This window comes from Crinia signifera, chromosome 9 (assembly GCF_055691185.1).
Source record: "Crinia signifera chromosome 9, ASM5569118v1, whole genome shotgun sequence".
NCBI lineage: Eukaryota > Metazoa > Chordata > Amphibia > Anura > Myobatrachidae > Crinia > Crinia signifera.
This window is the reverse complement of record NC_139225.1, coordinates 13,403,181-13,417,426: the sequence shown is the minus strand read 5'-3', so window position 1 is coordinate 13,417,426 and position 14,246 is coordinate 13,403,181. Positions and strand designations below refer to the sequence as shown.

Sequence of the window (14,246 nt, the reverse complement as noted above, 5' to 3'; positions counted from 1 at the left end):
TCAAGCGTGCTGCTATTCCTAAATTACAGTACAGTAATTACAGTACAGTATATGAGATTTCTACATTTACAGAACCGTAATAGAAATATAGAATGGTGAGGACAAATTAGTTTGGAGAACAAGAACAATGCCGTCTGCCCAATTAGGGGTTCAATTTACTAAGATTCTGATGTATCCCATAGCAACCAATAAGATTATACTTCTTATTTATTTAGTGACTTCTAGAAGATAATAGATAGAGGGCCAGATGTGTTAAACCTTAAAAAGTGATAAAAATGAGTGATAAACCACCAGCCAATCAGCCACCAACTGTCATTTTTCAAAACCTGTTTGTGGCATGACAGTTAGGAGCTGATTGGCTGGGGGTTTATTACTCTCCATTTAATAATTTTTTTCAAGGCTCGTTACACCTGGCCCAGAATCTCATTGGTTGCCCACAGCAACGGCCTATCTTCAAAAGAACTACCAGCTTAGTAAATGTGCCCCTTACTATTAATTGTTTCATGCATTATACTGTAGTTGGGTTAGATGTTACAGGGAGCTGGTGGATTAGCTATTAACCCCTTTAGTGGTGGCGTTTTTTTAGGGAGCGCTCCCCAGTAGGCTAGTTTTTTTTTTTTTGGGGGGGGGGGGGGGTGGGCGCTCACTAAAAAAAAACCCACCACTGTCTCTCCCTGTATCAGCCACTGTCCGGCCCTGCCCTGCCCCCGGCAACCCGACTGTGTGCGGCTTGAAATTAGCAAGCCACACCGCACACAGCTGTGGGGAAGGAGACGTGACAGGGCAGCCAGAAGCTGAGTTCAGCGATCAGCACTGCGGCGCTGCCCGGCACTAAGAGACAGACAGTGGCAATTCCGAGAATTTCCCGGGTTTGCCAAACTGGGCACTTTGGCATAGCCTGGGAATTTCTCTGGAGTGCCTGCCAGTGAAGGGGTTAATGTTGACATTATTCCCTCTGTGGAGTCAAAATGGAAAGTGAAATACGTAGGGATGTGCTCCAAAAGGAATTTCATTGTAACTGCTCTGACTAATATATTCCCATATAATCAGGGTTCTACTTTATCCACAGTTTAATATAAGGGTTCCTTCTTAGGAGTCACAGTTATGTGGGTCAAAATGTATTTACTACTGTATATGGTATAATGATCTGTAAGTGTGAACTGTGTCATAGAGATTTTGTCATTGTGATATGGACAGCAGCAAAGACGTGATTTAGGAGACTTTGGGAAAAATTCCGGTGGACACTCCTATCCAACAACGTGAATATTGAATTAGTGCCTCTCCGTAGCACAGGGGTGGGAAATTATTTTGGCCTGGTTAATAATACCAGTAAATATTTGTGGGCCGCACACAAAATTCATATTACACCATACGGTATGAGCTCAAATTCTATATGCAGAAAACAGGCTGTCTTATTTGTTTTGTAGGGAGCAGCCAGCCCATAGCACAGATGCAAGAGGAGAGCAGAGGAGCAGAGACTATCTCTGTCTCTCCTCCAAGCAGCCTCCATTCACACGGCACACTCTGCACAGGATCCGGCCTCCTGCTGCCCTGCACAGCCTGTGGCTCAGCCAATTACTGGCATCTACCTAGCACACTACAGGACAGCTGAGCCGTCGCTCGGCTGCCCTGCACTACTGTCCAGCGCCGACGGTTCAGCTGTCACTTAATTAAGTCAGGGCAGCGGGGAGCTAGGTTATGCGGCACCGGTGAGGATATCCCGGCCAGCTGCCCCCGTGTGAAGTGCAAAAACTTATCCTCAGCAGCACCGAGGGCCAGTCAAGATCAGGTCCTGGGCCCCATCCGGCACATGCTCTCTAGTTTCCTTGATCTGAATGCTGCAAGAGTATTTGAAGTTGTTTTTTTGGGGGATTAAAAAAATTCCAACACTTCTGCATACACAATTTATCCTGTGTTATAGGCTGATCGGCCTGATAATGGCCAAAAATTGTATACCTTGTACCAAGCTTTTAGCCTCGACTTTTTTTTTTTTTTACTCTGGAAGCTTACTTGCTGAGGAGACAAAGTACAGTGGGTGTATGCCAGAAATTCTTTGACAAAAAAATGATACCTGGAAATGCACCATAACAGGGATTCCCAACCCGTGTCCCTTGTCCTTAAGTTCCCCCAAGAGTGCACGTTTTCCAGGTCTCCACAAGTGAAATACTAAGCTCCACCTGTAGATCTTTTAAAATGTGTCTGAATAATGCGTGCACCGGTGACCTGGAAAACGTGTACTGTTGGGGGTACTTGAGTACCAGGATTGGGAACTGCTGCACTATCTCTGTCTGATATGTGAGAAGGTTTAACAAAAAAAGTGAGGTCTAAAATAAACTGCATTAAAGAATATGTAAGATGAATAAACCATCACATGGTGTATATGCATTTCGTCACCATTCTATAATCTTATTTTATGCCTCAATGTTAGATAAATGGGATCTTTCAGAAATACAGATGGTATCGTGTATGCAAATAATTATCCTAACTACAATAGTTCTTATTATTTATCAAAACGATGAAACTAACTGGGTATGTTGATGTCCCTTGGCTTCATATTTTTAATACGAACTTGAAAATGCAAAACTTTTTTTTTTTTAAATTCTGCTCGGGAAACATTAATTCATATTTTAAAGTGATAAATAAACAATATGATTTAACTGATTTCCAACAGTATTCTGAAGGGTATGGATCTATGTCTCCAGCTGTTAGGTCGACATGCATTGGGTCGACACCATTAGGTCGACATGCAGAAAGGTCCACATGGTTTTAGGTCGGCATGGGTCTAAGTCGAAATGTCATTAGTTCGACACAAGCATTATGTCGACAGTCAACAGGTCAACATGGGGTATTTCCCTTTTTTTTTTTACCCCGCGCCTGGGGCACTATGATGCCTTGCACCAGCCCTGACTGCGGACCAATGTCTAATATCTCTAACCAATCTTTTTTAGATTTAGTTCTAGTGTAAAGATGATTTATTCCAAGCAGCAGAGGTGTGGGAAACTAAAGACGAAAAATTCAAGTAGGTGCGACATTTACATGTGGCATAATGACAACATTTTGGGTAGAGGAGCTTTTTCAGAGGATGCAACTTTTTTTTTTGTTGTACCAAGAAGTCAAGTTGTAGGTTATCTGTGTAAGCTTATGGATACACGTAATCACCATTATTGAATGAGCATTATCCAACCAGGAGCAACATCTCAGGTCAACGTCATGTTCTTTAGGCTACCGAGGTCACCTCTTTTTGGTGGTCATTAGTCTTCCATATAAATCTAGTGGACGACAAATTCCTTCTGGGAATGGGTTGTATTGACGCGATGCCCATAGAAAATCCAGACATCTACTGTAAATTAAGGTGATGTTTTAGCTGCTATTCCAAGAGGCAAAAGTCTACGTTCTTAAGAAGGAAAATTAGAGTCTCCACTATATATATCGGACGTCACTCATCAAGAATGGAAGCCAAGGAGAACACACAATGTCTTCTGTGCTGGGTGTCCACCTCTGCTGAATTCTTTAAAACCCAGGCAGGAAGGGCAGCATGTCATCACCAAAGGGAGCAGATGATTTTCAATACTGAAAAAGGATTACCTGCCGGAAGAAATAGCAATATTTACCGATAGAGCTAGTATAGTAACACTGCTTTATTAAAATGTACAAATAAAATACAGTAAAGTATAAATATTCTGATGTACTGTACATATGTACGGTTGGGGCTCTGATCACAGTGTCAGAGGTGTAACTTTGGGAGGCAATGGAGTCATCTGCCACCAGGCTCCTGCTCCCAAGGGGGCAGCTCTCCTACCCTGTGAGTTTAAATTAGTTAATTGAAAGCCATTGATATCGCTTCTGTGGCTGACACCCCCTCCTAGCAGGACCATAGACATTTCACCATCTCTTTATTCTAGACAAATACATAGACACATGCATTCATATATTCATATAAGGTGCTGTGTGCGTGTAGGGGGGCACCAATATTTATCTTGCCTCCGGGGCAACTGGGACGAACTTTCACTTTACACAGTGTCATAGGGTATTCAATCACCGACGACCATCTCCCCCATTGGGAGATGGTCGCCGGTGATTGAATACCCCCCTATGACACTGTGCAGTGGCGAAAGTTCGTCCCAGTTATCTTGCCCGGAGGCAAGATAAATATTGGTGCCCCCCTAACAGCATTGAGCAGGGTATCTCGGCAGAACGAGCCAGACTTCACAAGCTGTCAGGCTCGTTCTACCGAGAACAGCTGGGAAGTGACGAGCTGCCAGCTGCAGCTCACCTCTTCCCAGCTGCAACTCGCGGCCACGCCCCCTTCTCGTCCCGCTGCGGATGGGACATTGAATCCCGCCTGCGTGTTCTCGGTCGAGCTGAGATTGAATACCCCCCATAGTCTTTGTAAATCATTTGCGTTATCTTTCCAACTATATCAACCTACAGATGGCAGAATATATGGGGGGCCCGACAGCAGTGGAGTTTATTTTGGATGGCAACTTGGCCCATGTGAACCAGATTCTAAATATACTGTAACTCTGCCATTAGAGTGCAGGTCTTAAGGCTTTCCCTGCTGGAGTTAGATGCTTAAATTCCAATTGACTGAGGTGCTCATTAAGTCACCTGTGCTTAAGTCTTGATAGCCTTAAAATTTGGACTGTACTGGAAAACTCTGCTGTAATTCATGACTTCAAAATAGATATTTAATTTTCTGCACAGCAGTAGAGAAATAAATCTGACAAATGATCATAGGTTACTCCTTTATTCCTTGGAATAAAGGAGATTTTTCTGCAGTCTGCTGAGTGCCGCCTCCTTCCTCTCCTCGATCTGCTGGCCCTTCATGGACCTCCACCTGGAAAGCACCGCAGCCTTTGTTCTGTCATCTTACTTAAGTAAGTTTATTTAATATTTTGCTGAGTGCCGGATCCCTGCTACATATATATATATATATATATATATATATATATATAGGTGTGTGGAAGCAGGCGGCACTCGTCAGACTTGTTAGTGGAATAAAAAGCCTTTATTCATCCGACGGCGTTTCGGGGATTAACCCGTTTTCAAGGACATACAAAGTGCACAATAAGACAGACTCTATTTAAAAGCAGACCATACCCCGCCCCCCGCACTAATCACAAATCAGCTGCACTTACCAGGCGCGTTCGCAGTTAGCCGCTGCAGTCGATGTTCCGGAAGCGGGTCTCCTTCCCCATCCGCACCATGGTAACAGCCCACGCTAGCCTAGCATGGCGCTGATAACCCGGAAGTGGCGTCGGAGCAGTGATCACCTTCCGGGTTATCAGCGCCATGCTAGGCTAGCGTGGGCTGTTACCATGGTGCGGATGGGGAAGGAGACCCGCTTCCGGAACATCGACTGCAGCGGCTAACTGCGAACGCGCCTGGTAAGTGCAGCTGATTTGTGATTAGTGCGGGGGGCGGGGTATGGTCTGCTTTTAAATAGAGTCTGTCTTATTGTGCACTTTGTATGTCCTTGAAAACGGGTTAATCCCCGAAACGCCGTCGGATGAATAAAGGCTTTTTATTCCACTAACAAGTCTGACGAGTGCCGCCTGCTTCCACACACCTATATAGGAATCCTAGCTGGTTCCAGAGGAAGGCACCCCAGCATAATACTTCAAATTAATTGTGAGTGCCGGACCCCTCTATCCCTGCTTTATATATATATATATATATATATATATATATATATATATATATATATATATATATATATATATATATATATATATATAGTCCTTTTTAGCCGGCACTCCCATAACTGATACAGCGGTCCAGGTGCACTTCAAATAAATTCATCCATGTCCAATGAAGAAGGCACACGGACAATACCAGAAATGGTGCTGAACAAATCAATCTGTATTGGGCATAGCTGATGGCATGGCAGCTACAAGAATCTAGTGCTTTCGGGGACATATAGCAATGCAGATGGGTCTGGCAACTCCATTTAAAGTACTTCTCTAGGGCGGGTGCCCACAGACTGCTGTTCCCAGCAATATATCATATGAAATTTGGAGCACTCCAGCCTTGAATGAAACAATCTTTTTTATTAACAACATAATTGCAGCAATGTTTCAATACTGAGGAAAATACTTTTAAGTATTGAAACGTTGCTCTTTGAGTCACCAATGCCCTGCTCCCTTATATCCTCCCTTCAGGGACTCTGATTGGGTTCAGGATCACTGAGTGGTAGATTTATATGCTCGGTGAAATGATAAACTGTCTGGTTTTTATCACCGGTCAATCAGCTCCTCCCTGTGAAGTTACAGGCTTAGTTTGAAAAATGACAGGTAGGAACTGATTGGCCGGTGATAAAAACCAGACACTTTATCACTTCACCGAGCTTAATAAATCTACCCCTGAGTGCTGAAAGTATTCCCTCCCATGACTGTTATCTTCAATAAATTACCCAACCCTCATTGCCTATCTGTTCTTCAAAGTCTTCCAGCCCCCTCTCAACCCCTCTTCAGCAAGCACAAAGCCTGCTCCTCTTAGTGGCTCTGCAGCGGCGGTGATGGCATGACATCACATACGCCGTGCCAGAATAAGAAGCCGCTGGGACAGGCTATTCAGTTCCAACCCATTCCCCCTCACTTTAACCCCTGGATGGGAGACATGAGATCACTTGCCATATTTGCCTTGGGTGTGAAAACATGTTTTATTAATGTATTCATAATAATAATAATAATAATAATTATAATTATATTATCATTATTGCATACCTTATCTCCTCTGTTAGATAGTGGTTCCATGTCACTTTTGAGATGCACGGGAGGAGCAGCATAGGGTAATCGGCAGTGCATCTGCCCACACTGTACCTGACCTGCACAAAGATACATATGCCTCATAATAAACCATCACAAAAGTATTAGTCATTAACATAATAGCATTACTGTGATAATGGCCCACTGCGGAGGCAGAACTCTGGGAGGCAATGGAGTCATCTGTCGCCGGGATCCTGCTCCCAAGGGGGCACCTCTCCTCCCCATGCAAGTTTAAATCAGTTATTCAAAAGCCAACAATATTTGGTACTTATGTAGTAGCCAGGCACCCACTAAGCAAATAGCTTAGTGGGCGACTTTGCGTTTTTTTTGCATGCAATGCGATTTTCCTATGTAATTTATTCACTACATAAGTACCCAATATTTCTTTCTGAAATATATATGTGCTATCTATCTATCTATCTATCTATCTATCTATCTATCTATCTATCTATCTATCTATCTATCTATCTATCTAAATTTCTGAACAGAAATCTATATTTTACATAAGGGTATATAGGGTTGTGTGTGTGTATGTGGAATGAACTTACGCCACTGGCCCACTGGTATAAACAAGAACAAAAGCACTAAATTTGGGTGGATAAAAACTTCTACAACACCGCCATTTATGCAGATACAGTTAAAGTGCTGCAACTGCGTTTTAAAAGTCAATCTACACTTTAAGGAATACTTTTACATAAATAAATGACGTGTCATGCTCTATTTGGAAAAAAGATGGTTCATATTAGTGTTGTCATAAAAAAACTAAATTAGACTTGCACCTTGTTTCTCTAGCCACTCAAAGGACCTTATTCTAGTTCATTCTTTCTGACAAAATCCTTCTTAGATGGACAAAACCATGTGCACTGCAGGTGGGGCAGATGTTACTTAGAGAATTAGATTTGGGTGTAGTTTTACTTCAAAGTGAGATCTATATTGCAGTGTAAAAATAAAGCAGCATGTATTTACCCTGCACAGAAACAAAATAACTCACCCAAATCTAATTCTCTCTGCACATGTTACATCTGCCCCCCTGCAGTGCACATGGTTTTGTCCATCTAAGAAGGATTTTGTCAGAAAGAGTGAACTAGAATAACCCCCAAAGCCACTTGGGTACCTACTTTTGGCTTTTATGGTTCTCAGAATGCACCTTGCAGCCTGCAGATCCACCCTTACTACCAGTTGGGATGTGATCTTCTCCCCAATGCCATTATCCACCCCCACAAAGTAATATTGTGACATTGAAGGTTCGGGGTGGCATGTTTGGCAAATGGTAGATAATTGTCCTCCGGTGACTGACTGTATCTAGAAGCTTCCCGAATTTAGTAAAAAAATTAATTCTTTCCCCCTTAACAGGAGGAGCAGGACCAGGTCATCCGTCCAATGGAAATATGTTTAAAATCAGCAATGCAAACCTTTTTTTTTTTTTAAATCAAGTTTTAAGAAAGTTTTTTTTAAATAATTAGAGAAAAACATAAAAACAGTAAATAAATGAATAAACAACACCCCAACTACCCAGAAAGGACGGTTGGTATTTTATGGGAACCATACATCAGGGGAGTATCAGGGCAATTCTCTATTTTATCAATGACTGGGTTGGGAGAGCAAGCAAGCTAACATGTCCTAGATTCTCTGATTCCAATAAAAAAAATGATAGGGATCGGCGAGTCAAGGATTTTTAACATTCAGTTTTTTCCAGATTAACGATCTGTATTTTCTATTGCCGATGATCTATGGTCCTCATGTCTCCACAATCATAAATTGACATTAAAAATAAAATAGTGACACATTGTAACAAATAGATAATTCCACATATAAATTGAGCACTGAATAGCACGGCTACACTTTTCTTTATTCATAGTCTCTGTTTTATTTTTATAGCGATAATATAACTGACACCTCAGACAGATTAAATATAATAACATACCCCACTAAATTTTTGATGGGCCTGCTTGTTGGGATAACCCACAAGACGCACAAATACTTATTTATATAGCAATAACAAGCTTCACTAGTTTCACTAGTCACTTAGATTCAAATAGAGCTCTGTTTAGGTAGTTCCCAGGAGTAAGTCTCAGCAGGAGACTATTAAACTAGTAAATAAGTTAAAGCTTAAGTGTACACTTTAATCTGGGCGATAACAGACTACCACCCAGCCAGGCCCCTGTAGTGGTATCTGATCATGCCAGAAACGGAAAGTTAGGGGAAAATAATGTAAATTGCAGGCGGCCCTCTAAAAGAGTTTGGGATAAACCCATTTATTATAAAAAAAAAAAAAAATCCCTGTCTCCCCGGAGAAAAGAATGCTCCTGAAACTACCTAGCTAGAATCCGCATCTCAGAGCAGAGGCCCCCTTTATTTAACCCCTCAACCATGTAATTTGTATCTACCCAGAGTAGAGGAGCAGCACAGTCTCTCCAGAGGAACTTTTTCCTGATGAAATGTACCACTGTATGTTAGTATGTATTTGTTAGTTATAAGTGTTTTTGTATATGTAGGAAAATTTAAATAAAGATTGGAACTATGCAGTAGGAGGGAGAAAAATAAAATAGTGAAAACACAGCACTGGACCATGTGTCTTTTTTTTTTTTTTTACTTGCTGGATTTAATTGTTACGTGCAGGGAGAAAATAAATATATGGTAATCGAACCTGGTTTAACAGTTATATCTGTTTCCTTTTTAAAACTATAGGTGAAACTGGAGATTTTGTAGGAAATCTCCAGTTTTATTAAAGCGCCAATCATTTACACGGCAAAACCAGTGTAAATGATTGCCACTTTAAAAAAACTGGAGATTTCTTACCAAATCTCTCACTTTCTGAATCTCCTATCCTATCAAATTTCAGCCCATGTTTTTGTTCTCACCACAATATACTTTGTGTGATGCCAGTACAGTATCTTCAGATAGAGAATCTGCCACCGTGTGCTATACCACACTGTACCATAGGACGGAAGTGTTACTTACTTTCTATATATCCATGTAATGTGACCATTCTAGCTCTCTCTGGACTGCTGAAGGGAGAGAAGTGAATATCATCTGAAAGTGAAGAGGTGAGACGGGTTGGTGTAGGGCCGGGTGGAGGCACTGAATGCTGAGGCGTGTGTTTTTTATGTCGTGCTCGGCAGTTCTGAAACCAAACCTGGGGATTTCAAATTTTTTTTACAAAAAATCAGCAAAATAATATTACAGCATGAAAGAGACTGATGAAACATTAATTATCTGAATCAAACACAGATGCTTTACAAGTAAGAACACTTGACCACATAGGAAAGGATACATACAGCGGCGGACTGGGCCACCGAATCGGCCGTGGCATTTGTGCATGTGTGCCGGCTTGCAGGAGAGAGGGGAATAGCGACGTGTGATGCCCCTCTCTCCTGGACCTCAGCAGCCCACAGCGAGAGATGCTGGACCCGCTGCAAGTCCAGTGGCTCTCTCTGTGTGCCGATCTGGAGGCGGAGCATCCACTTACAAGTAGAAATCGTCCCATCTGGCCATCGCCCCCTTTGGCATTTGCCAGAAGTGCCAGGTGGCCAGTCCGGCCCTGGATACATATAGTATGTTGAGTGTTACGGGTGCACAGGCAGACCCTAATGCTGTTCACACCTTATGTACACCTCCCTGCCACTAGCAATACCAGCAACACCTTTTACCAAAGACTTTGCTTTTTAGAAATGTATTCCATAAAAAATAAGTGCCCATTAATTAATGATGTGTGTTTTTCATTGTTACTCCTACTAGACCATTGTCATATTACTACATACCAGTGTCATCCATATATGTTTTTAACTTTACAGTATTTGCATTTACTGTTACACAGAGTAATTAGAAGATTAAAACTGAAATAGGTAGGAGATTATGGTGCGGCTGATATATGTTTTATACTGTAGTGAGTGCCAATAGATATTGGTAGACACGCCTGATTGGCTCTGTTAGACACACCAGAAGGAGCGTTGTTAGACACGCACAATAGGTGGTGCTAGACACACCCCTTTGACGGTGCACCCCATTAAAAAATGTGATGGGTACGCCTATGTACAGATGGAGCGCCTCTGATCCTTTGCTGAGGATCGACAGCATGCCTGCGCTGGCTATCGCCGGCTCAGAGGTGCTCCATCTGACTGGGATGCACGTGCGTCTCACACGCACGCGCGTCCCAGTTTCATGACGGCGCGGCGGCGGCATCCTGTCCGTCTCCTCTTCAGGTAGACAAGCAGGGATAGGGGGGGGTGGCGGGGCAGAGAGGGGCACCAGGGGAGGTGGTGGGGGAGGCGGCGGATCCAGATCCGTAGCCACGGGGCACACGCGAGCGTCTTGTGCACGAGCGCCCCTGCAAAGATGGAGCAGGCTCCATCTATATATGTATAGATTATACTATGGCACCAGTTATTTGGTTACAATTCTGAACTTGACCACCAGGGGACTGGATTTTATATAGGACTTAAGTCCTGATTCTGGTTGACTCAGTAAACAGCGAAGCTCGCAGCTTACCAAGTCCCAGAGGGCCTGCCCCACTGCCCGCCAAATCACTGCCCCCACCACCCCTGCATCGTTGCGAGGGGATGTGTCATGAAATCACGTCCCCTTGCATGGTCCATCGAATGATTTCTCCAGGGCACGCAAATATATTTGCGGGGTTCTGCCAAAAGACAAGGCGGGCAGCTGACGTCATGTGATGACAGCCACACGCCCCCGTCACACCTCCTCCAGCCCGCAATCCCATGGGAATTGCCCAGCGATTTCATGGGGACGTCCATGAAACGCTGGGCATTCCCATGGTTTTGACCCAGGCCTGCCACCCCACGCCTCCCGCCCACACTGCTCCGTGCGAACAGGACGGTGACTATGCAAGTCACCGAGTCCATCATTATGCGCATGCTCCCCCGTGAGAATGACCCCCTTAGTCTGACAGAGACTGGCCTTTGTATTTGAACATTAGGGACAGGTTTCTATGTTGGACCCTTGACCACCAGGACTGTGTTTTTTTGTTTTATATTTGTCAACCTTTTCCTGTGTGCTTGTTTTGACCTTTTGACCGCGTCAATCTAATGAATCGGCCTTTTCATGGGTTGACCTTCTGCCTGTCCACCAATAGTGGTTGACCTAGACACTTTTGACCAAATGATCCATACCCATAGTAAATGGGGCTCTGATAGGAGCAGGGCTTAATGTGGTCCTGGAGAGGTGGTGGCACTCCTTTCCCCTAACACTGACACCACCCCCCTCATAAGGCAGAGACTGGACCAGTGCCACGGAATTTGACCTCAACCTCCCATAAAGGGTGTGGTCACACAATAGTAACGCCAATTAAAATTATAGCACACAGTAGCACAATCATATACACAATACGCTGTATGTAATGCCCTTGATTTATATTAAATAACACAGTAGTGCCCCTTATACACATCATGTCCACAATTGTGCAGCTTATACACATCTCACTGTCCAAGTCTCTCGGTAGCTCTATGCCCTGTGTCCTTCCAGCAGCTTCCCCACTTATGAGTTTCTCCAGCCCCCTTTCAACCTATCTTCAGCAAGCACAGAGCCTGCTCCTCTTAGTGGCTCTGCAGCGGCGGTGATGGCCTGACATCACATACGCCGTGCCAGAAGAAGAAGACACTCGGACAGGCTATTCTGTTGGGATTACTGTTCAGGGCTGTGATAGAGGTGGAACTCAGTTCCCCCTACCATAAGAGGTGGTGGAACTCAGTTGCACCCCATTCCCCCTCACTTTAACCCCTGGATGGGAGACATGAGATCACTTGCCATATTTGCCTTGGGTGTGAAAACATCTTGTCCCACCATCACTTATACAAAGTCTCCCTCCACTAGATTACATGCAATGAGGCGGATAAAACTGTCAGGCAAATGTTGATCTGTATTCCCCTTTAATCACTAGGAACCAGCAGAGGGGAGGGTGGGGGCAAGATAACAAAGACATGAAGGGTTCCGATATGAGAGAAAGAGAAGTTAGACAGACAAAGAGATAGATGATTTTGGGGGTAGCAATGAGTTACCAACACATCAAAATGCTGGTTCTTTAACATTTTGCTAGAATGCTAGACTTTTATGGCTGCATTTAATAAACACTTATGCATCTATTATAAACTAACCTGGATGACCCTTCTGCTTAGTCCTGTCATATCTGCAAGTTTCTGAAGGGTTTGTGCATCAGGATTGTTATCCTGAGCGAACTGTGCCTGCATTACCTAGAGAAGAGAGAATGTTAGGGGCATGCTGTAGTGCGGTGATTGGTGAAAACTGTACTGTGCACGCGCTTAAGCAGCATTTGGTGTCCTACCTGCAGCTGTTCTGCTGTGAAGGATGTGCGCGCCCTTTTTGCTGGTTTTGGCTGGCTGTCTTGTTCTGATGGCACAGCTCCTTCCAATGTGATACCATTGCCTAAAAATGAGAACACTTCTCACTTGTCCTGTTACACTATATAAATGATGTACTGTACAATTTACATCTACTGTATAGGACTCATAAAAATCTTCAACAGCAACAATGAATGTGCGTGTTGTCTGACACACATGAACATGTCTGACACACACACACACACACACACACACACACACAGTTAATCTATATATGTGTGTGGCCTGTGTGTACAGGTAGTAAATAATGATCTATGCAAGTAATTTTATTAGTGCCATCATAGAAAATTGGGGGCATTTGTATCAATGCTTGGAGAGGGATAAAGTGTATGCACATACAGTGGGGCAAAAAAGTATTTGGACAGTCACCGATTGTGCAAGTTGACCCACTTAAAAAGAAGAGAGAGGTCTGTAATTTCCATCATAGGTACACTTCAACTGTGAGAGACAGAATGTGGGGGAGGGGGAAGGAAATCGCATTGTATGATGTTTAAATAAATTCTTTGTATATTTTTGTGGAAAAAATATATTTGGACACCTCCCAACCAGCAAGATTTCTGGCTCTCACAGACCTGTTACTTCTTCTTTAAGAAGCCCTTCTATCCTCCACATGTTACCTGTATTAATGGCACCTGTTGGACCTGGTTATCTATATAAAGGACACCTGTCTACACCCTCAAACAGTCAGACTGCATCCTCTCCACCATGGCAAAGACCAGAGAGCTGTCTATGTACACCAGGAAAAAAATTGTAGAGCTGCACAAGGCTGGGATGAGCTACTCCACAATATGAAATCAGCTTGGTCAGAAGGGATCAACTGTTGGCGCAATTATAAAAAAAATGGAAGAAACACAAGATCACTGACAATCTCCCTTGACCTGGGGGCTCCATGCAAGATCTCACCTCATGGGGTATCAATGATCTTGAGTATGGTGAGGAATCAGCCCAGAACTACACGGAGGAACCTGGTCAATGACCTTAAGAGAGCTGGGACCACAGTCACAAACACACTATGTCGTCATGGAGTCAAATCCTGCAGCGCCCAAAAGCTCCCCCTGCTTAAGCCAGCACATGTCCAGGTCCGTCTAAAGTTTGTCAGTGACCT

At 43.5% G+C, this 14,246-nt stretch overlaps 1 protein-coding gene across 3 annotated transcripts in view; it reads right to left on the bottom strand.

The window, feature by feature from the left end:
- Positions 1–647: 647 nt before the first annotated feature.
- LHX6 (LIM homeobox 6) overlaps positions 648–14,246 on the bottom strand; it is a 143,977-nt gene continuing 130,378 nt past the window's right edge. For all 3 annotated transcript variants that reach the window (XM_083161053.1, XM_083161051.1, XM_083161052.1), the window contains 5 exons: positions 13,066–13,166; positions 12,878–12,973; positions 9,729–9,903; positions 6,726–6,826; positions 648–3,585 (listed from right to left, as the gene is read on the bottom strand). In XM_083161053.1, the coding sequence (XP_083017179.1) occupies positions 3,565–3,585; positions 6,726–6,826; positions 9,729–9,903; positions 12,878–12,973; positions 13,066–13,166 (494 nt within the window). In that variant the 3' untranslated portion in view covers positions 648–3,564. The remainder of the gene's footprint in view (positions 3,586–6,725; positions 6,827–9,728; positions 9,904–12,877; positions 12,974–13,065; positions 13,167–14,246) is intronic.